This window comes from Mus caroli, unplaced genomic scaffold (genome assembly GCF_978045245.1).
Source record: "Mus caroli unplaced genomic scaffold, Mus_caroli_1 scaffold_1, whole genome shotgun sequence".
Lineage (NCBI taxonomy): Eukaryota > Metazoa > Chordata > Mammalia > Rodentia > Muridae > Mus > Mus caroli.
In genome coordinates this window covers 170,499,881-170,525,105 of record NW_028227256.1, presented here as the reverse complement: position 1 = coordinate 170,525,105, position 25,225 = coordinate 170,499,881, and the positions used below count along the sequence as shown (strand labels likewise).

Genomic DNA, 25,225 nt, shown 5'->3' with positions numbered 1-25,225 from the left:
TTCAGAACCCTCTCTGTACATATCCAGGGACACAAAGAGAGGTGACAGAGAAACGGTTTTCAGACATTTATTATCCACCTGTTTTTAAAAAAAGAAACCTGCACCCACACCATAAACACCACTCGCACGTGTGCACGTGTGCGCGCGCACACACACACACACACACACACACACACACACATCCCTGTTCAGCTCCCAGACTCAATTAAAAAGTCAACACATCCACTCTATACCAAGCTCACTCAAGCCTACCACCAGGCCACCATCAGGGTCTATGACACAGAGAGGTAGGGGCAGTGCCCCAGCTTGGAGCCAAAGTCTTGGTCTCCTTTGCAAATCCACATATGCTAAGCGGGCTCATAGCAGAGTAGCCTGTTCAGGGTAAGAGATGGACTGCTGATAGGCTGGTAGCCGGGCCCTGGTAGCATCCCTGCGTCGGCGGAAAGCTAGGAATTCCTCGCGAAGGGCAGCACAGCGGGCCTCAGGGCCGGCAGCGTGGGTTGGGTTCAGGAGACAGCTCTCCTCTGGAGTCTTGACACCTTCAAGGGGAAGACAGGACTGTGTGAGAAGAGATGCCGTGACTCACTGGCTGAAGAGCTGAGTCCTGAGGCTCCAAAGGGCCTTTGCGTGCAGCACAGGGAGCCTAGGGAACAAGAGACGCTGCAGGGCAGGGAGCCTGAGACTCAGGAATTGCCTGGGAAACAAATAGACCAGCTCAGAGCATGGGAGGGCGGGTGTGGGAGAGCACAGCCAGCTTAGAGGGCCACATACCTAACTCTGGCTCAAGTTCAGGATGGGACCGAGAACTGGCCAAGCCTGGATGCCAGGTCTCTAGCAGCTCCATGTCCCCTGGGAATTCCGAGTCCCATTCATAGTTCTCATCCACAGAGGTGTTCCTCCTGTTGTTATAAAGGACAGGTGGGAAACGTGGGCAGAGGAGTAGCCGGTAACCAGAAAAGTGTGAACCAAACCAAGGGTCCTCTAAAGCAGATTTCACTTCCCGGACCTCAGCAGAACTTCCAAGATAAGGGGTCTTCTGGTCTCAGGGTGGGAGTGAACAATGGAAGGGGAAGAGTATGGGGGTGGGGATAGCGGTGATCTGGAATGACAGGGCAGGGTGGAGGGCCTGGGCAAGAATGAGTGGCTACTGCCTTTACCTTTTGCTGACTGTCACCACATGCTCCCTTCGGGGCCACCTTTCGGGGCCACTGGCCCAGCTGCTTGTGTCTCCTGGAGCTGGACTGAGGTAGCTTCCCCCTGCGGAGGGGGCTGTGGAGGGAGGGCGCAGGAAGGAAGCACTGCCCCTCCCACTGCTCTGGCTGGTGAGGCTACCACGAGGGGCAGCAGAAAGAAGGCCCGGCAAGACCCTCTCCCTCAGAGTCCAATCAGCCAAAGCTGTGTAAGGGGGCTCTGAGGAGACCCCGACCCCCATCAGTGTCCCAGGAAGCACTGCCTTGAGATTTGCAGGAGGTGAGTCAGGTGGTGGAAGGAAAGATGAGGTGGGGCAGGGCTGACTATCCATGAAATCTGGAGGCGGAGCTGGCGTGGGCTCCTCAAGAGGTGGCCAGTCCCCGTCCACATTCATCTCTCGGAAGAAGGGTAGGCTCAGGTACTGGAGCAGGGGTCCTGGACCTGGTAGGGGGCTAGGCACGGCTGCAAGAGGCTGCCCCACAGGGCTGATGTCTGTAATGCAGAGGGGTTGTGGGACCCCACTGGGGCTGCTACTGCTACAGTCAAAGGACTGGGCCAAGCGTTTAGCTGAGGTCCGAGGTTCTGAGCGCTCCAGACATAACTTTTCTTGTGAGGGGGCCACAGTGGGTCCCATCACAAAGCGCCCATCTGGGCCCCTGCAAATGGGCTCTAATGGTAAGGGTCCCCGGCCAAGTGGAGAATCCGGGTGAGGGCTAGGCGGTCGGGCAGGCTCCCCCCAGAGCAGACTCTGGCGTAGGCTGGGAACTGGGGAGCCTTGGAGCTTGAACTTGGTCACGCTGTCAGGGCTGCCTGAGCCAGGAGCAGAGCTGAAGAAGGACAGAAGATTGGGGTCTGGCTTTGTGAGGTTTGTCGCACAACAGGGCAGAGCTAGGGAGAGCAAGCAAGGGCAGGCAGGGCCAGGTGGTGGGCGTGGAAGAGGAACGGTATAGCACTAGTCCTGGGGGTCAACACACGCTTATTCCCACTTCCCTTGAATTTCCAATTTCGTCTGAAGGTAAACATGGGAAGCGGTGGGAAGATAGGAGTTAGCCACAAAAGGTAAAGGGACTTACTGTGAGCCTGACTTCCCACGTGGAGAGAAGATCAGAGGTGGATCTGTAAGGACGGGAGAGCAGCAAGTGATCTGGGTAAAGAGCCTCCCCAGCCCCGGGGAATGTAACCCTCAACCCCATTCCCAACTAACAGGAAAGGAAGGATGCTGCTCCAGGACCATGCAAAAGGGACAGACAGCTGGTGGGTGGCCAACCCTTCAAGTGGCCTAGGAGTACCTCAGGACCCCGGTGATGAGGGTGGAAGGGAAAGTGCAGCCTAGGTAAGGCGAGTGATGGCACCTACCCTGGCGCAGACGTTTTCGGTGGCGTCGGGCAGCCCTGCGCCGATTCATCAGGCAGGCAGCTAGGATGCTCACAAGGACCGCCACGCCCAAGAAGCAGACTCCACCCACAACACCAGCCAATACAGGCTGGGGCAGGAGACCTGGTAGCTGTGTGCGGGAGGGGTACACCTCCAGGCCTGGGCAAAGGGACGGGGCGAGAGGATCAGTGGGCGGAGAATCCTCATAGGACCCCCAGCAACTTTCACCCTCCCCACACTGGGTTCTCACCAGAAGTGGAGATGTTAGCTACGTTGCTGGGGTCACTGACGTAGCTATCAGCAAAGGCCACGAGGCGAAACTCATAGAGAACGTCCTGGGAATTAGAGGTGGAGGGCCATGGAGCAGATCAGGACCAGCACTGCCCACCATAGTCCCTTTTGTGAAGACTGCAGTTGGGAGGTAAGAATGAGGTAGGACAGGAGGTGAAAATGGCCAAGTCAAGATGAGAAGACGGAATTCGGAAAGAAGAGGAGACTGGCCCTTCCCTCGCTATGTTGCCTCCAGCACGCACCTTGATGAGGCCAGGCACAAGCAGCTGGATTTCTGTGCCCGCCACACTTTGGTCCAGGATCTCCCAGCTTTGGGAGCCTTGCCGTCCCTCCAGGATGTAGCCATCCAGTCTCCCAGGGATGAGTTCTGGGGGATCCCAATGCAGAAGTACCCCCCGGGGTGTCCTCACTGCCACCAAACCTCTAGGAGGGGACAGGGGAGGTGGTATCTCTGTTGGAGGAAGCCCAGGGGCAGCCGGTGTGGTCGGAAGCCCTAAATAGAACAGGGAGACAGACAAGTGAGGGATAGGAGGGTTGGGAGTCTCAGAGTCCTGCATCCTGTCCCTCCACCCTGTCATTCCCCAACCCCAAATACCCACATATTCTGCTATAGCATTTCTGTATCCTATTTGAACCCCAAGCTGCTCAGCATCTCTGCCCCATCCCCCAGGCCTTCCCATCCATCCTGCCCTTCCCCACCCATCCCATGCATCCTGCACTTCTTCATCCTTTTCTGGTCCGACAGAGCTGGGGACCTCTTACCTTCTGGTATAGATAGGACAATCTCACTGAAGGGCCCACTGCCCAGCTTATTCTGAGCAAGGACACTGAACTGATACTGCGCGTGAGCCTGCAGCCCTGGCACTAGGAGGTGTGTAGCCCCGATAGGCACAGCCAGAGATACCCAGTCATGGTGGGCTCGGTCAGGACGCTTGGCTCTGGGGGATATAGGAAGATCTCATCAGCAAGGAAGATTGGGATGGTGTGGGGTCCAGAGAGCCAACCTCACCCCTCTGCTCAACCACCACAGTCTCAGAACCTCAGCCCTGAATGTTAAAAATCTATGAAAATGAGCCAGAGAGCTAGCATGTGGCTAGGCATAGAGAGGGATGGGAGAAAGGGCAGAGGGCCAGGTAGGTCCAGGGTGAAGTCAGGAACGGATCACTCACAGTGGGGTATACCAGACACTGAATCTCTGCAGATAGCCACCATCAAAGCCAGGCTCCCAAGAGACATTGGCACCCTTGGGTAAAGGTACCACAGACACATTGGTGACGACATGGGGGCTGGTGCCTGGGTAGGGGGAATGGAGGGAGGGAGGGTGATCAGGACCCTGAGGTAGGGCTAAGGAAGAGTAGTTGGAGATTTTCTTCTCCACCCATTACCTTAGGGGAATCCCATACCCACAAACCCCATCTATACACCCCCCCAAAAAACAATACTCCCATCTTCCTGTAGCTCCCCAGCCCCAGCCCACTCCCGGGCCACTAACCTAGCACGTATACATTGGTAGAAGTGGTCACATGGGCTACAGCATTGCTGGCGCTGCATTCCCATCGTCCCTGGGCCTCCTTGGTCAGGGGTCGAAGGACGAGGCTGTTGTTGCTGTCCACCTGGGCCTGGCCCTGCAGCCCCCGGCCCACCTACAGAACCACTGGTCAGCCCTGAAGACACAGGCAGCCACCCCTCACCAAGGGGGCCACTCATCTCTCCAAGTAACCTGTGCCCCTCCCCATGTTGCCTGTGACAGCCTGAACCTCCTTTCCAAAAACACAGCCAGGGAAAGAGTGGGCACGGACCCAGGTAGAGCTGAGTCAGGACCAGGGAGCCTTACCTTGGCCCAAGAGACAATAGGAGGAGGGTCTCCCCGGGCGGAGCACGGGATGAGTAGCTCCCGCCCTACTTCTTGGAAATATTCTTCCTTGGGCTGGTCTATAAAAGCCGGGGGAGCCTGCAGGCCAGATCTGTATTGGGAGGGGCCTCTTTCACAGCCTCTCTTCCACCTCTAAGCTTTGCTGTCCCCCATTCCCAGGTGCCTGTCATAATGTCTTAGTCTCCTTCTCCATCTCTTAGTTCTGTGTCTTTGCCCCCAGCAGGTAGGACTGCTGGGTAATGGCGGGCTGGAGCAGGACTCTCTGAGATAGCTCTACAGATCATCCTCTCTCTCTCCCCTTTGCTCTATTCCCTGTGGGACTGAGACGAGACAGATATCTCATTTCGTGAATGTGTGCGTGACTGATGTCCTACTGCCCAGTATCATCTCTGTGTATTCTGCTGGCTGTTGCTATGACTACTGCAAGAAACAGACGGTAGGAGCCCCTCCCACAGCTCTCTGCCTCACTCCACCCTGCCGACATGGTTCAGAACACACATTCAGCCACCTGGCCATACCACAGCAGGTTTGCTGTGAGCCTCACCTTGAGCAGCACCCGGGTCACAGGGGAGGGTCCAGCAGTACCAAGACTGTTGTAGGGGGTGCAGGAGTATTCTCCCAAGGCATCCTCATTCCCCAGGGCAATGATGAGGGAACCTTCTGGGCCCAGGGACCAGCCAGGGAACTAGAGGGCAGAGGAAATGACAAATAGAGAAACTTAACAGAGGTAAAGCTGGGGTGGGGAGAGGCAACTCGAGAGAAGAGGAGAGACAGGAAACTCTTTTCAGGAAATCAACCCATCGGCTCTGGGTCTTGGCCTGACCCTCTCTCTGGATTCTGGTCTTCCACTTCTGTCTGTTCCATCAGGGGATGTGAGACTGTGACAACACAGCTCGGTGTCACTCCCAGAGAATAGTGTGAACGGCTTCCCTCAAGTTGAGCCATGTGGATACTCTGACTGTCCCTCTCGGCACTCCATTGCTAAGTTCTGCATCTCCCAATCCACTTCTATAAGAAAGCCTCCCCTTCTCCTAGATGAAGTGTGGCCCCTCACTCTCTGCATCTAACTTGTCTGTCATTCTGGACCGAGCAGGAAAGCTTTGGCTCTGTCTTGCCTTGTTTTCAGGCCCTCTCTGGTTCAGACTGAGTAACCGTTCACCTGGACTCACACTGGCCGCTTCACAGCCTTGGGGCTCTGCTCCTAACAACTCCTAACCACAGTCCTAACACCACAACACCACCGCCAAAATTCACTGCTGATTTTTTTTTTTTGAAACTTTCAATGGCACATTCACCCAATGCTACAACTTTACAGCCCCAGAGACTCTCAGTTGGAAAGACACGATGCCTCAAAGAATTGATAGTCTCCTCAGACAAACAAAAGATCCCAATCAACTCGGAATGAGGTCATGTTAAGCTGGCACGCAGTTCTTCCTCTAGGACACAACCTGTCTTTCCAGCCTTTTCTACACCTCTCAAGTCCTTACAGGTGCCAGCTGCGGCTCCCCCTCACTGCCCGATTCATCACTTCGTCAGCACACTGTACAGTGGCCGGCCTCTGCAAAGGGATTTCTGCATGGAATGACAGCTCACTCTTCAAGACCTACCACCTCACCAAAGGCCCAGGACCTGTTACTGGTCTATCCTCAACCGGACCTAAAAACAAAAGCCTTGTTCCTTCCCTGGCCCGACAGCAGAGTCTCTGTGGCAGCTCTGCCTCAAGGCAACACTCCAAGGATGGACACTTCTTCTGGAGAAATGGATACTTCTTCGCCTCACCTCCACAGTCACTGCCTAACACTGGCATCTGGTAAGAAACATGTTTCCCAACCATAGCGCTGAATTAAACTCAGCCTCCCACTGAGCTGCAGCTGGCCCTCTGACAAAAACAACACCTAGCCAAGACCTTCATCCCCTGTCACAAGCCTGTACCTTGTCCAGCTGCAAGGCCTGTCCGTCTTTGGTCCAGGTGACAAACAGTAGTGGGGGATTAGCACGAACCGGACACCGGATCACCCCCCGCATGCCAGTGGGCAGGGGTGTCTCGGGAGGCATGACTGTCACCTGGGCTGGGTCTGGAAGAATGCAGAGACAAGTTGGAGGACAAGGTCATCAGTCTGTCTCAGTGCAAAGGAGCAGGCTGGGGAAGGAGCATGGGGACTTACAGAGCACAGTGAGATAGGCAGAAGCTGAGGGTGGATGCAGAAAACCATTGCTGGGAACACAGGTATAGTGGCCGGCATCATCAGGCTGAGTGGCTTGTAGCCACAGGCTCCCATCTACCAGGATGCGCACTCGAGACTGTAAGCGGCTGCAATATGGTATGTGTGAAGAGGAACCTAGTCCTTAGACAAGGAGCACTCCCAGAGACTACCCATCAATCCCCTGCCTCCACTACCCAAGAGATAGGTTGTCCTACCTGATATGGAAGACATTGACACCATCCTGGAACCAGCTGTAGGTGAGGTTAGCAGGGTATGCCTCAGCTCGGCAGGCCAAGGAAACATCCTGAGAGGAGTTGACTGTACAGTTGCTGGGGGGCACCACAATGACAGGGGGTCCTGGGAGAAGTACCAAGGTAGAAAGGTGTCCTCAGCCCATTCCGGAATTCCCAGAACCCTCGGGGCCTTTCTACACCTCTTCCTGGTTCTGCCCTTTGTAGTCATGGGCCAAGTTGCTACAGGACCTTAAGGACCCGAATTGGAATGTGTGATAAAAGCCCATCCTGTTCCAGAGGCCACTCGCTTTTCCAAGTCTGCCCTGTTTCACGAGGCATGGCAGGTAAGCCTACCCACCCTGATTTCTTCTGCTGAGAAACTGTATGTGCAGGAGGGTCCAAGGAGGTCAGAAAGGGAGGTGAGACTTCCTGGTGGGCCTTCCTCATGTCAGGGTCTCTGGCTTTAACTGTATTACCCAGGGCTGTACTTCTCAAGTACCAAGGAGAACGATACTGCAGTGGGTCATCAATTAATTGGTTCTTGCCCACAGGCGCTATGAAGATGGATGTCTGCCTTGCGTGCTTCATTTGCCTTTCCTTCCAAAAGGAAGAGCTCAGCACACATGGGCGATATGTCAAAGTCCTGGGAGAGGTTGCTAGGAACCTCTGTTTTTTTGAGATCACAAAACCAGGACTCAGGAGGGTCCCACGATTCATGGGCTAACCCTTAGCACCCCTTCCTTTCCACTGTAATGCACTGCTGGGCACTAAGCTGACCGTTTCTTCATCCTTTCTCTCACCCTACAGGGGTCCCTCAAATATGAGCCTCCTCCCAATCTTCCGTGTACTCACCCCCTCACTCCCCACCACCACCCACCCCCGTAGAGATCATGTCTTCTACTATAGGTGGCCCGGTTCCCCTGCCCTTCCACCAAAGTGCACCTAGCACCAACAGCTGGGTGGCGTGGGTGATGCTGCCCTCGGAGCTGGAGGCTTGACAGGTGTAGTCTCCAGCGCTGCCTCGCTCCACCCGACGGATCCACAGTGTTCCATTCTGCACCTAAGTAAGGAGTCTTTAAGGAAAAGCCCTTCCTGTTTGGTCAGCCTCAGACCCTGAAGTTCCAGAGCTGGCCAGCAGAGGGAGACAGCACCTCAACCTCGGGGAAGCCGATGGAAAACCCCTCCCTCCTCCGACCCATCCCCGGGCTTGGCTTCTGTTCCTCTCCTGCCTTCTTCCCCTTTGGTCCTCCCAATCCAGCTGACCCACTCACTTGCACCTGACCCTGGCCCTTGCCAAGGTCTTGTCCTCGGAATTTCCAAGTCACATAAGGCTGAGGGCTGCCACGGGCCACACAGCGCAAGGTAACCGCCTCCAGCTCCTTCACTTCTAGAACTAAGGGAGGTGTCTCCTGGAACTGAGGGGGCGCTGTGAGGGAAAGAGGCATCAGGGGCTGCCAGAAAGGCTATCATCCCACAAAGCAGAGTTCAAAAGCCACGGAGAACTCCTCTCAGAGCTGGAGGCTCCCGGGGTACACAGGAATACTAGCCCAGGGTCACCTGTCTGCCAGGACCATCCCAACACTGCTACACGCTGAACACAGGCTGCATGCTGAGAGCTAGGGGGGAGAGCTGAGTGCCCAGGGCAGTCTGGGAATCAGAAGGGGCGGGTCTTAGACTCATCACACGCTGCCTCTACCTGATTCTCTGCCTCAGTCTCACCTATGAAATGGGAACGATTACAACTGCCTCCCTTTTAGTGGAGAGGGAGAAACTATGCACGGGTGAGCTGCATCATTCAGGGCCCAATATACCTTAACTATGACCTTGACCAAGGAGTGAAAGTTCCCGACTCAGAGCCTATGGGCTGATTGGATTTTATCTGAAGAACTGAGGGCGTGAGGGAGGGCAGAGGTAAGAAAAAAGCCGTAAATGAGCTAGCATGGTGAGCACATGCCAGGATGGGTAGGGCACAGTACTCGCTCATTCCCTTCACTACCACATTCTCCCCCCTCCCATCACCACCTGCTCCCCAACTTCATACAATTGACTGTCAGGTGCACCCAGGAGCCGTTGGCAAAATCCTGTTCAGGGCTGTGTTGGTCCAGGAAGAGCACACGGCACTCGTACCAACCCTGGTCTTCCACCCGGAGCCCCTCAATCTGGAGAGATGCTCCTGTCTGCAGCCGGACTCGTCCTGTGAGGAGGGAAGTCCTGAATCAAGGGTGCTGAATAAAGGAAGGGGCTCTGTAAAAGCCTTCCAGTCCTGGTCACACTGGCCATTCCCAGAGGTTGAGAATAGGTCTGTCATCCAAGAGTGAGGGCCTCCAGAGCAGCAGAAGGAAATGAGGCCATTGAGGGCAGAATGCTATGTTTAGCTGAGACCCAGACCAGACCAGAAAAACTCAAGGCTTCTTGAGTGGACCAAATGTTGTGCTGAAATACTCTGTATTTCCCGGACTGTTCGAGGAAGGAGCGAAGAACCAGCATTTGGTCTCCTACAAGATTCACCATCCCTGAGGTACTTTTTAAGACCAAGATATAACTTCTCTGGGGATACTTCTGCTTTTAGAGGACTCTGTCCCTGAAATCGCTAGCCGTGTTTGGGGCCCTCCCAGGGACCCATACCTCATCTACCAAAGCCTGTAATCTCCCAGAGCTATTATCAGCGGCCTAAGCGTCTTAGAGTGGCCAGAGTCCAACCCAGGCAGGCAGCAGCGTCAGCAGCCTCCCCAGCCCAGCCCAGCCCAGCCCCTCTACGCCCCAGCTGACTGACCACATGCAGCCCCACAAAGCCACACACCACAGCACAAAAAAGACCTTTCGTTCCCAGCATCCATAGCAGACCACTAGGCTGACTGAGATGTGCTCGCCCAGTCCCTCAGGACCCTCCTCTGAGGGAACCTGGCACCCTGACAGCCTGAAACATCCCTAGCAGTGCAGTCTACGTGAGTAAGGTGTTTGCTTGGCAGCCCCAAAGTACCCAGGCTCAAGTCCAGCTCAGCCACATGCTCCTTTGAGCAAGTTACTCAACCTGTCAATTTCAGTTTCCTCAGTCAAAATAAGAGAGGGAGAAACTGGGATGGGGTGGAAGGCAGGAGATGATGCAGGGGAGGTGTGTAGCACCTGGCACCGCTGGAGGCTTGCATAAAGTCTGTTACACGAATAAGTAAGATGCATCTTCGAAACCAGAAGCCTACACTCAATCTGGGCCCCACCCCTCATCTGATAACGTATCACCTCCGTTTCTTCTTCTACATCAGTGAACTGCACCGACCACCATGCATCAGGCTGCCCGAAGAGGAGCCTGGCTCAACCTGGATTCCTGTCACCGTCTGCCATTTACTGACTTGTTACATCTTGCAGATCCCACCTCCTAAGAATTAGTATTTCCCTCCCTGCCATCTTCCACCTTAGAGCCCCGCAGTGTCTCTCACCAGGGTTATCCAGTGGCTCTGTACCCGCTACACTTAGCTGTTGCCCATCTTCACTTTGCCCTTTGGTGTGAACGAGTGGTATTTTCTAAAATTCACAGGACAGGCAAATATAACTCCCAGATGATGTACCTGTTCAGCACTCGGCCCACCCCAGCCATCCCTGACAGTGACAGTAGAAATCCTCGGTATTACCCACTCCTCCAAGTTGTTTCCACTCTACTTCTAGGGTGGCCAGAAACTCAGCCTGTGTGCTCCTTGAAGCCACGGGAAAGATGAGAGTCATAGATCTAGGGTAGCTACTGAGCTTAGTGGTCAGTGATCGCTCAGTTAGTCCCTGGGGTGTGGCTTCTTTAGAATGGGTGGGCCTACTTATAAGGCTAGGTGTATAATCCCCACCCAGGAGATAAAAATGGCCCACCCAGGTAAATATTTAACAGAATACCCTTCCTCAAACCTGCAGGATTCCTCATTCACCTTACTCTGCCAGACCACGGAGCCGAGCAGAGCCCAGACCACAGCCTCCTCCAGGTCCCACAAGATAGGCACTTTCATCATGGTGATCTCTGAGCTCCAGAGAGAAGACAGAAAGGCTGAGCACTGAAGACGAGCTGTGTAATATTAGACACTGTCACCATATTTAATCCTCCCCAACATCCATCACCGATGAAGGCACTGACGTTAAACTTCTTTCCAAAATCACGCAGCTATTAGGAGATCAAGCCGGGTCCACCAAGGCAGAGCGTTCTCCGCTGAACGCTGCCATTAGAATCCACTGATGTTCAGGGCACTGAGAACAATCTCTGATTCCATTCAGGAAATGTCACCAGCTAACAATCCTCATGTCCGTTAGCCAGAATACTCGGGGCAGCACGTTGTACAAACCAACTTCCCTAGGAGGTCCAGAAAAAGCTGCAGTGTTTCAAAACAAGGTGACCAGAGTGGCAGTCCTGTGACTTCCTGCGTCCTGAACACACCTCCTATAGACCTGCCCTCTACCTACAAGGCCAAACCTAAGGGATATCAGACCTGCCTACATGCAGCGCCTGAAAAGGAAAGAGTCTGATCTCTCGGGCTCTGAAAAGGCAAGAAGCCCACACTAAATGTAACCATGAACACAGACAAGTGTACGTCCGTCCACAACCGAAGTTCAAATCACAACTGTGATTGTGCCCACATACTGCACTATGAAGCCAGGGGCATGAGGAGACCTTCTGGGATGATGTAGCGAGGCAGACAGCGTGGAAGGATCAAAGACAGAAAGGGGAGATTAGTAGAGTCAGCTCGGAACAATCAGAACTGATTCACCAAGCAACAAAGCAACTTAGTGCCGTCAGAAAGCACAAGTCCACCTGCTTTGCTGGGACATCCCTGAAACTCCCAGGAGACACAGTCCAAACGCCAGTCTCACAGATTCAGACACTGCCTGTCCCCAATTCCTTTCACACCACCCAAATGCTATGCTAAATGCTTTAAATATAGTAGCTGATTCAATCTAGCAGTCCTAGATCTCTCTATATTGCCTTTGACCACTTCCTTACTAATTTACATATCCAGGATCCTCTACCCCACAGCTTCTAGAGCCCCCAAAACCAGCTTTGCCTTCAGTGTGGGTCCCAGGGCTACGAATCCCCCATATTCTAGGTCACCGCATTCATGGCGGTCCCAGGCCATCTCCCCTCCACTTGCCCACAGGGTTTATGACAGAACAGCATTGTCCTCGGCAACCTCCACCTCCTGTTGCTTAGCAACTGCAATTGTGAGTCCCCTGCACAAAGGCCAGAGAGGCCCCTTCTGAACTATGAAGCAATAAAGGGTTAATGGGCTTAGAGGCCTCCCTCTGGGGTCTTCACCAAAGCAGGACCCTTGTGGCTGCTCAGGAGCTACAGGCCACTCAGGGGCAGGATTGGGAACAAAGGCTAGAAGTGGGGCGGAAACACAAAGGTTTGCAGGCTAGAGAAGATCCACAGGTAGACAGGGAGTTAGCCATCTCTTAGCTTGTCTGCTCAGAGCCCAGAGCCGACTGATGCTGGGGCAAAGGCAGAGTCCCACGTCTCCCAGGTGGAGTCTGAAGGAAAGCCCTTTCCACCTCTCCTCCACTCCCCCTACCCAACCCCTGCCTTGCCTCAGCCTGGCAATAATTTGAATTTGTCCTTCTTTAGCCCCGCAGCCAAAGCCCCCTGGGCACAGGCAGGCACAGACAGGAAGGCCGGCTGTGCCTGTACCAATTCTCTCTCCTTCTGCTAATTGGGGCCCCCTTTCATCAAGTCCCCAGGGCTTGTGTAGACACACACACTCCCGAGTAGGCTGTTTGCCAATAACTGCCCCCAGTTTGAAAATAAACTCTCTCCTGCGGGCGGGCACCTGCCAGCACCTCCTCCTCTCTCAGCTCAGCCAATCCCAAGATTTCCCTCAGGATTCAAACCAGAGGCAGAAAAGGTACCCCAACAACATCTTCCCAGGTGGCCTTTTCTGGGTTTCAGTTCTGAAAATAAAACACCATCTCTTTCTTGCCCAGCAGCCCAAATCCATCGTTAGGGCCTCCCACAGGCACTCTGAGACGTTATAGTAGTAAGTCGCTCAGATTAAGGCTCCATCCAGTATTAAGAACAAGCTAGGGTGCAGTAGAAGACTCCAGGGAGACCCATACAGTATGCCTCTACTGTAGCCTCTGGAAACAGAGACCCATCCCATCCTATCTATGCCTATACCTTTGGGGAACTGAACTGGAGTCTGCTCCAGTAACCCCTGTCTGTGTCCATGCTCTCTGCAGCTCAGAATCAGTCTATGCTCCTCATACCCAAAGAGCCCACATCCCTACCCACTCTGCTGTCCCTTTAGCCCACTCCCTAAAAGCCTGGAACCTCCAAACTGGCATTCTGGTCGGCAGGGAAGGGGATGACATAGAGTGGCAGATAGTAGATCCAGAGACGAGCATAGGGTTGAGTGGGGCAAACTCTAGAGGATCAAGATGGAGTCTGGAAGGTTGCATGAGATGAGGGTCAAACAACCAGCAAGTTAGGATGGATACTTGAAATACAGCTGTCGCGTCTCCCATGCAACACGCCATCCATAGCTAAAAGAGCAGAGCTCTAATGTGTGCATGCATCGTGTATAAACAAATGAGTCAATCCCTCAATGGATGAGCACGACGATGGGGGGGGGGGGATAGCAGGGCCATGCTTGCTAAGCAGTCAGAGCAGCAGAGCAGGAGATGAGATCGGAGAGGGCACAGAGCAGCCTACTCAGCCCACCTTCTGTTGGCGACACTCCCCCTCCCACCTAAGGACAACTCTTACCCACGTAATCGGGGTCAATTCGGGGAGAGTAGAGGCCGAACTGGATGAAGATGGGAAGCAGGAATCCAAAGCGCAGCCACTCGATGACATGCAGAGGGGGGCGGCCAGCTGGAGGCAGCAAGTCACAGCCCAGCACTGCACTCTCCCCAGCCCGGCCCACCACAGAGACCACCTCAGGCTTCCTTCGACCTATGAGGTGGGTAGCACGAGGGAACAGCAAGGGATCAAAATGAGATGCGGGAGGGGGAAGGCGACATCAACATCTCTCAAGTTTTCTTAAGACTTTGCACGATTGGGGGAAACCCCAACCTCTCTGAGCCAGCCCTAGCCCTCTCCTACACTCAAATTCTCACAGATAACCCCTTGCGGAAGTCATATCCCGGGGTAACACAGAGTTGTTGGTTCCCTGGGGTCTGGCTCACCGTCAGCCCCCTGGCTGATGATCAGGCTGAGGACGGTCAGACGGAGACACCAAATCATAGCCCAGCTGGCCTGCTTGCCCGGCCCCTCCTATCCACAGGAGCCCAGATGGAGGGGCCGGAGGAATGTCCGCTGCCCGGCAATCCCAGAGAGCATCAGTCGAGTTCTGATCCGCCTCAGGCAACCCGTTTCAGCTCTCACTCTTCCAGTTGGTGCCTAGCTCACTCAACACCCGAGGGAGCTGTTCCTGTCTGGAGGGCCACCAGATCTAAATGCAAAATATAAGGCAATGTAACAGAGTTGGTCAGAGGAGGAGCACAGAACAACGCCCTGGTCAAGCAAGGCACAGGGAACTAAAAAGGAGGGTAAGAAAGGGACCCGCACAGAGACCAGAGGGATCTTTTGGGTGGCACTGCTGGAGATCAACTCTAGGGCTTCATTCCCGCCAGACTCTACCACAGCCACGCTCCTAGCTCCCAAACCAGAGATCTGAAAGCCCTGGGATTAAAGCTAGGATGGGAACATCAGAGAGCATGAGGGTGCTGTCTGGTGGAGGCTGCACAGGTTAAGGACATGGATCCTAGGAAAAGCAAGAGAATTCTGGGAATGCCTGGCAAGTGTTACAGTGTCCTTAGCAAAGTGAGCAAAGAGAACTAGGGGTTCCTCACACAAGAGGAAAAGGATTTATCAGGAAAGTCCTGGAGATGAAGACCATCACAGACTAGACCCTCAACCTTTTCCTTCCTCCTGATATCAACAAAGCAACAAATAGCATATTCTCTCCCTCTCCCTCCCTCTCCCTCTTTCTCTCCTGGTCCAACCAGTGAGGATCCTAAAGCTCTTAAGCAGAAACAGATAGCTAGTCTAGAGAAAATCTAAGATAGAATCTAGCCCCTTACCCACACCCCTTTCCTGGCCCCATTCCCCATTCTCTGTGGGGAGCCCTGGAGCCTGTCTCCACTCAGTCCACACTGCTTCTGGCAGTGAGTGAGTCAGGGGCTTGGGAGAGGAGGAGCTTGTCTTCCCCACCTGCTGGAGGCTGGGGGATTGGGAGAGGGAGGTAGCATCCTCCAGGTCTGGACAGATAGATCCGGGGCTGGCAGCTGTAGCCACTTTCTTTATGATGCTGCCAGACACCCTGACTTAGTGCTTCACCCTAATTACTCCCACACACTCCTCCTCTAGTATCCTGGGGGTACCAGGATTTGCCAGGCCCTTCCTTCCCTAACCCTAAAGGCCTGATCTGGAAGAAAACAAACATGCTTTGGAGTCCCCACAACACAAAAAGAACCCTGGAGCGTAGAAGGTAGGCACTCCCAACCAGCACCACCCCCTCAGCGTCTAAGGCAGTCACAAAGGACCAAAGGGCCCTGACCTGGGCCTGGCAAACCCAGGTGGACTCTGCTCTGCGGCCTCCACCCTCTTCCTGGCCTCCCACAATTCAGCAGTGTCTGCAGAATACCCTCCACAGGGCAGTATCATCCCTGCCTCTCTGCATCATGTCCCCGTATGCCTGCCTCCTGGTAATCCCCTTGCCTTCTGCTGCACCCAGCCAGCTCTCCCGGATTTCCCTAGAAAGCCTTCAAATTGTACCATATAGAAGCCATTCTTTTCTGGCTCTACCAAGAATCTTGGTGATTCTACCAAGAATGCCTGGTGACCAAGGCATCCCCAGATTTTACCCCACTTTTCCTGGAACCCTTCCAACTCCTCCTCCCCATCCGTCCTCGGTCCTTTCGGTCTTCCCATCCAGCACTCCTCCTTTCTCCCAAGACTCCCATCCCAGTCATACACTTTTCACAGTGTCTGCAAAATTCCAGCTTCTCACACACTAATCTCCAATTGCAGCAGGTCTTCGCACTCCTGCTTGGCCTCCTCCAGAATTCCCCATTTGCCCTCCCCCCAACCCCCCAACCCCCCAACCCCGCTCTCCCGGGAATCCCCTACCCCCCTATCCTCCCCAGCTCAGCCCACAATACACTTCTGATAGTCTACCACAACAATTCTCTTTTCCCTCGCATTCTCTGGCTCCTGGAACACCTTTCTTTTGGAACCCGCCAAGAACTCCCCCTACATTACCTCTAATACTCTTCCAGATCTCGGGGAACCCCCGCTTACCCATCAGTAATTCCACTTCGCTTCCAGAACTACCCTAGTTCTGCTCCCCCAGGTAATTTCACTTCTCTCTAGAGCTCTCCCGCTTCCCCCTTTTCCCCCATAACTCCACGCTGCTCCCCTTGTCCCCGTCGGCACCCCATTTCTACCCTCCAGGACACCCCCACCCTCACCTGCTCTGCACAGCACAGCTCTGCTCTCGCAGCCACACAATAGGGGGCGGACCCGCCTCCCCGCCTTAGATGCCCCGAGCGCCTCCCGTCGCCCTGGAGACCGCCAATCCCCCTCCCGCGGCGACCAATTGGAGCCAACAGAGGCCGAGCAAGGCGGGCGGGACCCCCGAGCCGCCTGGGAGTTGTAGTTTCGAGAGAGAAGGACGCGGTCGCACGTGGGCTCTGGTCGCCCCCTCGTGGAGCTCTGTACAACTAAGCGGGGAAAGGCTGATCGCCGCTTCCCGCCTCGCGTCAGAGGGACTAATGGGTCAGACAGATCGGTGCACCTAGGACCGCAGGAGCCTACCTACTTTGCAGGCTGCTTGCATGCCCTCCTTCCTTTATAACCTACCTGTGGCCTTCTCCCCTTTCTGAACAAGCGTGCCACAAAGGAGGCATCGAAGGTTGAAATCTGAGCCAGCGGCAGGAGCACTTGGAGGAAAGCACGACTCCCCGCCCCCTCCCTGGGGATCCACCCAAGTCTGGGGCCCATCTGATCACCTCTTCTATCTTTATCCCCACCCCCACCCATTTCCTCTCGCTGGACTGGAAATACCTGTCTGTGTTGGCGAGCTCCCAGCTTTTGCTCAGGCTCCTCCCTTGTGTGTAGCTTGCTGAAGGCTGAGCTCCTAGGTTGGGGCTGCCAGAGCTTCTAGCACCAACAACCTAGAGAAATAAGCCTTGGGGGGGGGGGGCGGGGGGGGGGGAGAAATGACTGACAGGCACCCTGACAGCGTAGATCGAAAGAGAATGGACGGAGTATCTGATGCTTGCAGGGTGCCAGATCCTGGGGTAGGAGCATGGCTTACTTTATCGCTCGTGTAATCTGCGCTGAGACCCCGCGAAGTGGGTGCAGCTCCCTTTATTAGTGAGAAAACAGCGGCCAGACCAGACGGAGGAACTTGCCCAAGATTTCCCAGCTAGGCACATTCAGGACCCGCGTTCAGATCCAGCGGAAGTCACTACTAGAAAACAGATGCTCCCTACGCGCTCCTCAGCACCGGCAGCCACGTCGTCACCCCTTGGACACTGCATCCACAGGCAGAAATAAAGCTGCCCTCAGAAATCTGCTGTAGGGGTGCAGGCTTGCAATTTGCTTTCCCACCAAATTCATGTGAAATTGTCTAGATTTATGCCCCAAGTGAGTTCCTCCAGAAGCCCCCCATGGTAGCAACATAGTACTGTCCTTGCCACAGTCTGACTCCCGTAAAACTCATATTGAAATCATGGTCGGGAGCGAACCCTTAGGGGAGATTTTAAGCACACAGATCCGATCCCAGTGCTGAGGTTGGCCTTCCATCTCTAGTAAGTCCTGAAAGTGGACTATTCTTCTAAGTGTGAGTGCCCGGGTGTTTTGAGCCACAGTAAGAACTTGTACTAGGGGCAAGGAGGCTGGAGCAGAAGCAGGTCTTTCCTACTACCCCTGTCTTAGGTAGTGTTTGCAGTGCTGTGAAGAGGCGCCATGACCACAGCAACTCTTATAAAGGAGAATATTTCATCGGGGCTGCCATACCGTTCGGAGGTTTAGTCCATTATCATCATGGCAAGAACCATGGTGGCAGTTTGCATTCACCTATTCCAAATGGCAAGTAAGAGTGTCTTACAACATACTGCCACGTTACTATCCTGGCTTCCGAGGCTACACTTGCTTCCAGGTTTCAGCCTGTTTTTCCAGGCTGTTTTGGGCTTTCTCTGTCCAAAGATTGGCTCTGAGAAGAAAGGGTTCTGCCAACTGCAGGGAGATCCCTGGACAAGTCACACAGGGACGATTTGTTTCTCTATGTATGCCAACTCCTAAAAGACATGAGACATGGGCTGTCCCTCTCTGTGAAAAAAAAAATGGATACCAAGTGGTTTTCCCAGGCAGACCCTCACCTTGCAGTGGCACCTGCTATGACAGAAGTTGAAGTTATAGACCTTTATTGAAGACAGACTGGTCAGAACCTAAAGGAGACCCAGATGACCAGCCTCGGCCCAAGGACTGTTTTCTAGAGAGACAAGAGTCCTGGCCCTTAGAATATCAGTTTACCGTCTTAGGAGTGCATTGGGGGCTAGTTTTTCAACCTCTACACATAAGTTCCAAGAGATCCCATCTCCTTCACAGAAACCCAGGGAAGATGTTCTTTGTGCACATGGACTTGGCTTCTGAATCTGTCTCCGACTCCTTGAAGAGCCTCCTCTTAGATTGCCCTAGTAGTCCGATCATGTGCCCTGCTTTCCTGAAGGCCAGGTACCCTTGGACTCCATGGTCCCCCGATGCATCTTCCTATACCAGAGACTTCCTGTTCTTACTCTTGGAAGACACTTTGGAGAGCAGCATCCTCCTCAAAGACAGGAAAGACATCCTGCCTCATGGCTCTTTACCTACCCCTCAGGTACCTCTTCCAAGGCTCTGCAGGGATCCCAGCCCATACCAACTTGGTGGAAACATACGAACTTCAAGAAGCTACTACACCTATGTCTTCCTTTCGATTATGTGGTCTTTGTAGAATTGAACTACGGCTCAGTGGATGATGGATAAACACAGTATCCCAGACCAGGGGAAATGACAGAGCGAACCCAAAATCTCCTGAGATCTCACCCAGTTCCCTCCTTGGTGTATCTTATATCAGTCACCTCCATTGATTTATTTATTACTCACCCTGTCCTATGGATTAAGTAGTTTCTCTTAAACCTGCTCCTCCCCTGAACCCTGGCAGCCGCCTAAGTAAAATACATACGATCTGATTTGGGGAAAAGTATGTGATCAGCATGTCAGATCTAGAGCTATGGAAAAAAGCAAGAGCCAACGAGCTCTACATTGACCCAAAATTCTAATCAGAAGGCCCATCAACTCAGACAGGGTCTCTCTGTGTAGCCCCCTGAATATCCTGGAATTCAATTGTAGACCGAACTGGCCTTGAACTCAGAGATCTGCCTGCCTCTGCCTCCTAAATGCTGAGATTAAAGGTGTGCACCACCACACCCAGCTAAACAGTGTCAGCCTTAACTGAAAGTCAAGAATCCAAGATCTTGGCAATGGATCCAGCAAGTTGTCACTTCTACCAGGTCAGCAGCAGGGCTCAGAGTAGCTGGCATCAGGAAGATGACAGAGATCACCAAGCTCAACTATAACCCAGAGAAGGACTGAGCAGGGGACCCTTCCACCTTCTAGTGAGACGGGTTCTATGTAGACTTGGTACACTGGGTAGGAGTTAAATTTGCAGCCAGAATAAAGACAGAGCAGGAAAGCAAAGAGTCTTAGATGTAACACTTATGCAGAGTTCTAAATGAACTGCTATCATTTAGGACTCACAAGTTCAATTAGCTGAGAAAGTCTCTCTGTGTAGTTTAGAGTATATAAGACTTAGGTTGAAAAGAGTACACATGGAGCAACCCATGGCCCCAGCCGCATATATAACATAGGATGGCCTTGTCCAGCATCAGTGGGAAGAGAGGCCCTTGGTCCTATGAAGGCTCAATGCCCCAGTGTAGGGGAATGCCAGGGCAGAGAGACAGGAGTGGGTGGGTGGGTAGGGGAGCACCCACATAGAAGCAGGGAGAAGAGGGATGGGATAGGGGGTTTCCAGAGGGGAAACCAGGAAAGGGGGAAACATTTGAAATGTCAGTAAATCAATCAATTAAAAAAAAAAAAAGACAGGATGCATGCAGCACAAACAAACATTTCACTCTAATAGACTCATTTCCCCACCCAGAGGCAAGCCGGAGAAGGCCATGGGCTTCAGTAAAAATGCCGAGACAGGTAGGAAGGGTGGGAAACAGATTTTTCCTGGACTGCCCAGTGCAAACAGAAGCATCAAGCACAGGTGCCCCATAGGGGTAGGGACTTGACTTTATTTCCAGATGGTGTCTCTCAGGGAATTTTGCCCTTTTAGATGTTGAACTCTGATCCCCAATCCCACCAGTCCCCCAGAGAATTTCCCTAGAGCCTGAAACAAAGCTCAGAAGAGGACCCCAAAAGCCAATCAGACGGGAGTAGGGCCAGACTTCCCCTTCTTCCTCAGTTTGATTCGGTTTCTCTTGAGTTTCCTCACCCTTGGCACCTCATAGCTTTTCTGGGCTCGGAAGAGGCAAAGTCCCACAGTTAGAATTGCCAAGAGTAGGAGAAGGAACAAGCTCTTAAGCAGGAAGCAGAACATTGAAGGCTTCTCCGGATATCCAGGATCTGGGATAGGAAGAAAGGGAAGATGTTCAGTAGAAGAGTGGTGATTTTAGTGGACAGATATCTACCTTGAGCTTCTCAGAAAGGCTCTTGGGTTAATAGCTCACATCTTGTGGCAAATGTTTCTAGAAATACCTGTTCTGTGCACAGACGCTCAAGGACTGAAATCGAGCTATCAGTCTCAAGCCAAGCACAGAAGAGTCCCCTGGAAATCCAGAGCAATTGACAAACTGGAGACACTCCCCGATCCAGTGGCAAGCATCTGCAGGAGAGTATTATGATCTAGAGTCCTGGTATGTTCCTTAAAACATCTAGAGAGATGGCTCAGCAGTTAAGAGCACTGACTGCTCTTCCATAGGTCCTGAGTTCAAATCCCAGCAATCACATAGTGGCTCACAACCATCCGTAATAAGAGCTGATGCCCTCTTCTGGGGTGGCTGAAGACAGCTACAGTGTTCTTACATATAATAAGTAAATCTTAAAAAAAAAAAAAGTTACAGGCATGGTAGAGAGAAAGAGGTAGTGTTCGAAGGCACAGGACTTGCACAGGCTCAGGAATGGTGTCTTGGGCTTTGGTACCTGCACAGAAGGACCCAACAGAGATGCGACGGGAACTGATTTTGCTGACGGGGTTGCTGACCCTGCAAGTATAGGAAGGAGCTTTGTCACCAGGCCTCCAGGATGTACTGAGGACAGAGCCTTCATGGGATGTGTTAGTGCTGTCCTGTGATGGAAGCCAGATGTAGGTCACGTCCATGCCTGCTCTCTCTATGGAGCACATCAGAGATATATTACAGACACCTTCCTCTGAGATGTTAGAGTTCACAGTGATGTGGGGCTTTGACAGCCTCCCTAAAAGAGAAGAAAACAGACCCATTGAACATTCCTGAGTTGGGTCTGTTTTCCTAGTCTCTCAAGCCTTGGGTATTCTTGCTATCTTGAGAGGTATTTATTATTTATTATAATATGATTTATTATTATTTACTCAAGCAATAAATAAGCAAAACCAAATAAAACAACCGCATAAATTGTGGTTGCCGGGTCCTGAGGATCTGCTGAGACAGATACCCAGCCCTGGTACCTTCTGACATCACTCTCTTAGCTTTACACCCTCTTACCTTCAAATCCTCTTCTATCTCACTGATTACACAGTATAGTATCACCCCTCCCCCTCCCAAAGACCTTTACATTGTAACCATCTCTCCAAGACCCAAAGTAGATTCAGTGTGGCAGGTGAAGAAATTTTGTTTCAAGTAGGGAAAAAATGTTTATTAATCCTCAAACCACTCAGGGGGATAAAGGCTTCGAGAGCTGTTTATCTAGAGCAATCTCCTTGGTGAAAAAGAGCCCTTTAATGTTCTATATACCATCTTTATCTTTCTTACTGCTTTGGGCACCTCCATGGAAACAGCCTCAGTGCCCAATGCCTCCTTGTTCCTGTTCATTCTCCCTGTGGCTGAAGCTCAGGCACTGGAAGAGACCACACTACAAGCAGTCTGCCTTCCAGTTTCAGCCTCTTAAGGCTTACCTCAGCTCCGGAGCTTCCATGCCAAGCTCAGGAAAGCCAGAATAAAGGGAGTCTTAAACTCACGGTAGACACGGAGATGGTAAGACTTCGTGACTGGGATGTCTTCAAGTTGACTTGGGCGTTGTAAAGCCCTGAGTCTTCCCAGGTCAGATTGCTAATATGCAGGGAGTAGCTGGACTCAGAGATGCTCACTCTGTCCCGGTAGCGAGGATCCACTGCCATGATAACGGCTGGCTGTCCATTTTTGCCTGGCTTCACAATGGCAATGTTGTTTTGAAAGAGCCAGTCTATGTGCTTAATTTCTTCATTGGATGGTATTTCCAGAGAGAGGCTGATAGACTCTTGAAGGACACCAGCCACTTCCTCAAGATCCTCATCATCTCCAGAAAACCCTTTGGCTGAAAAAGAGATGCATACAGCCTGGCCGATATCTCTTGGTGGCTGCAGTTAGGTAACAGAATAGCTATGACTCATCTGCCTCTGAGCACCTTCTCTAGCTTCATGCACCATCGTAGGGCTCTCTAGCTACCTCTTGTAGTTCTAGATTTCCACTGCACCTGAGTTGATCGGGGATCTGGGAGGGGGTGGGCCCGGGGAGGGGAAGAGATGGTCCCCATTTATCTCTTCACCATTTCCCTTCTTTTTTGTCCTGGAACTGCAACCCCATACATGTCACCCAGATATCCTCTCTCATCCTGCTCAGAGGCCATAACCCACTCCTTGGAGTTCAGAGTAGAAATTCCCCCAACCTAGCCTGAGATTCAGCTACATCACATCTAGGTATGCACTCAGCACAATCCACATTAACGTACAACAGTGATACATGCACACACATGTTTATTGCAGAGCGAGTCACAATCAGCCTTTGGTGCCCATCAACAGAAGGGCTGACACATTCATCCCCAAAGGAAGGGTCTTGCCAGCCTAAGGCCAAGTAGAACAGAGGATATAAAGACAGTCTTATACAGAAGCAGGGAGCCACTCACCTTCCTGAAGCAGCAGCAGGAGTGACCATAGAAGGGCCCCCATATCGGAGCTCTTGCCTGGGAAGAGTGACTTGGTCAGCTGACTAGGCTGTGGAAACACAAGCTGGTAAGGGGTCCATAGAGGCAGAATGACTGGTTGACACTGGCAGGAAGGAGAGAGGGAAATAATTCTCCCTCCAACTTCCTCTTTACACATTAAATTCCTCCCTGGCCCTCATGGAAAGACGCCTCTCCTCCGTCTAACAGTCAGGTGATGTAAGCCACTGTCTCAGATTGCCCATCCCCCAAATCTCACTTCCTAATACAGACTTTGACTTTTCTATCTCCAGCAAGCTGCATGCCCAGATCCCGTAGAAATCACATATGCATGCGCTTCGCGCTACCCAGCTGTCGGCCCTCTGAACACTCTCGCCCACCCCCTCAGTATTTTCTATGCTGCTGTGATCTTTATCTCCCCTGAGAGAGTCTATCTTTTATTTCCTCTGTTATGTTTCACTGTTCCTAGCCCCTGCTAAACGCATCTTCATGGCATTAGAAAAGATGAGCGTGGGAAGTCTTCTATTTAAAGCTATTTGTATTCCCATTTGTGATGCTGTCTTCCATCCACCTTTCTGCTTTGCCTGGTGTCTGCAAACAGTTTTGACCACTCAGTGCTAGTGCCATCTGATTCAGTGGCATGAGTGGTGCAGACTAGTCCCCGGAGTGTCTGAACATCAAGTCTTCACTGGGAACTTCTGGTTGGGCACAGAAGACACCTGCAAACCTCCAGTCTGCCACCTTGGCCAAGGAGCAGTGAACTCAGGAGCAGGTATAGCCCTTCCACACTGACAGATTTTCGTAGTCGCGGCCTTTTCAGCTACACTTGCTTTTCCTTCTCCGTCTCTTCAGGCTCCCTATAGGAGTAGAGATTAGACATGACCTGATGAGAACTATGGGTGCTCCCCAGAGATGGTGCCACATGTGTGCAGAACTTCCCAAGCCAACATCCACCAAGTAGGATTCACTGGGTGAGTACCCTTGTTGCATGAAATGTCAATGTCAATAGTACTGAGGAGAATGTGTGTTACACAGAGCAACGGCAGACAGGTTGACATAAGACACCTTTGTGATGGGCTGGGGGTCAGCTCTGGGATTGGTGACTAGCAAAAGCCATCACTTCCTGAAGTCCTCTTAGTTTGAGTAATGAAAGTCTTTTACAGGAGCAAAAGTCAGCACAGCTAGCTGGCCCCAGGGGTTCCTGGAGGCAATGAAGTTGACATCAGCAGGGTTCCCAATGCCAGGAATGGCTGGAGCTGTCAGCAGCAGCATCTCTCAGCTCCTCCTCAGGTTTTTGTTTGTTTGTTTGTTTTGTTTTAACGTAAATCCTCTCACTTTGTCTTTTGAAGATGTACTGTTCCATCTGGAAGACAAGATTGGTGCCACCTAAGAGGGTTCTTACTGCAAAGAATTTGAGGACATCCTCCTCCACTGGCAGTATATCAAGTGTTCCAGAAACTATGTGAATTTGTTTTTTGTTTTTGTTGTTGTTGTGACATGAATTGAGAGGGACATCACATAAACCCTCTGACTAGACAGCAAGATAAGGCTGATTCTCTCTTAAAATACTGTTTCAGGTCAAGAATAGTGGCACATACCTTTTAATACCAACACTCAGAGCAATCCTCCAGCAATCACATAGTGGCTCACAACCATCCGTAATAAGAGCTGATGCCCTCTTCTGGGGTGGCTGAAGACAGCTACAGAGGTAGGTGGATTCCTCTGAGTTCCAGGCCAGCCAGGGCTACATAGTGAGACACTGTCTCAAAAAGAAAACAACAATAATAATGACAGTAATTTAAAGAAGGGTGTAAATTAGAGTTGTTAATGTCATGGAAAGATTTTAAACCATTCAGATTATCAATGTTGA

The 25,225-nt window shown here is 52.3% G+C and overlaps 2 protein-coding genes and 1 long non-coding RNA gene across 5 annotated transcripts; 1 reads left to right on the top strand and 2 right to left on the bottom strand.

Annotated features, from left to right (window-relative positions):
- Window positions 1-51: 51 nt before the first annotated feature.
- Window positions 52-17,170, bottom strand: Igsf9 (immunoglobulin superfamily member 9). Of its 3 annotated transcripts, none has more exons than XM_021156230.3 (21): window positions 16,605-17,170; window positions 14,319-14,584; window positions 13,897-14,085; window positions 9,208-9,360; window positions 8,438-8,592; window positions 8,109-8,226; window positions 7,149-7,290; window positions 6,895-7,040; window positions 6,662-6,804; window positions 5,274-5,414; window positions 4,691-4,807; window positions 4,349-4,499; window positions 4,026-4,149; window positions 3,619-3,794; window positions 3,099-3,349; window positions 2,816-2,900; window positions 2,548-2,724; window positions 2,265-2,307; window positions 1,158-2,018; window positions 772-899; window positions 52-539 (listed from the first exon to the last, which is right to left on the bottom strand). In XM_021156230.3, the coding sequence occupies exons 2-21, from the start codon at window positions 14,374-14,376 to the stop codon at window positions 358-360; spliced, it is 3,540 nt and encodes a 1,179-aa protein (XP_021011889.1). In that variant the 5' UTR covers window positions 14,377-14,584; window positions 16,605-17,170; the 3' UTR covers window positions 52-357. The 3 variants fall into 3 exon arrangements, with proteins under 3 accessions (XP_021011889.1, XP_021011896.1, XP_021011881.1); XM_021156237.3 differs by having other exon boundaries at window positions 16,996-17,170; XM_021156222.3 differs by lacking the exon at window positions 16,605-17,170 and adding an exon at window positions 16,435-16,527.
- Window positions 15,525-24,805, top strand: LOC110289865 (uncharacterized). The gene is made up of 3 exons (XR_002377376.2): window positions 15,525-15,622; window positions 24,208-24,326; window positions 24,705-24,805. It is a non-coding gene; the product is annotated as an uncharacterized LOC110289865 (long non-coding RNA).
- On the bottom strand, window positions 20,438-23,520 carry Slamf9 (SLAM family member 9). Its single transcript, XM_021156261.3, is given in 5 exon segments — window positions 20,438-20,808; window positions 21,385-21,657; window positions 22,397-22,426; window positions 22,429-22,731; window positions 23,320-23,520. Coding segments are annotated over 5 exon segments (1,002 nt in total). The 5' UTR covers window positions 23,516-23,520; the 3' UTR covers window positions 20,438-20,608.
- Window positions 24,806-25,225: the final 420 nt, after the last annotated feature.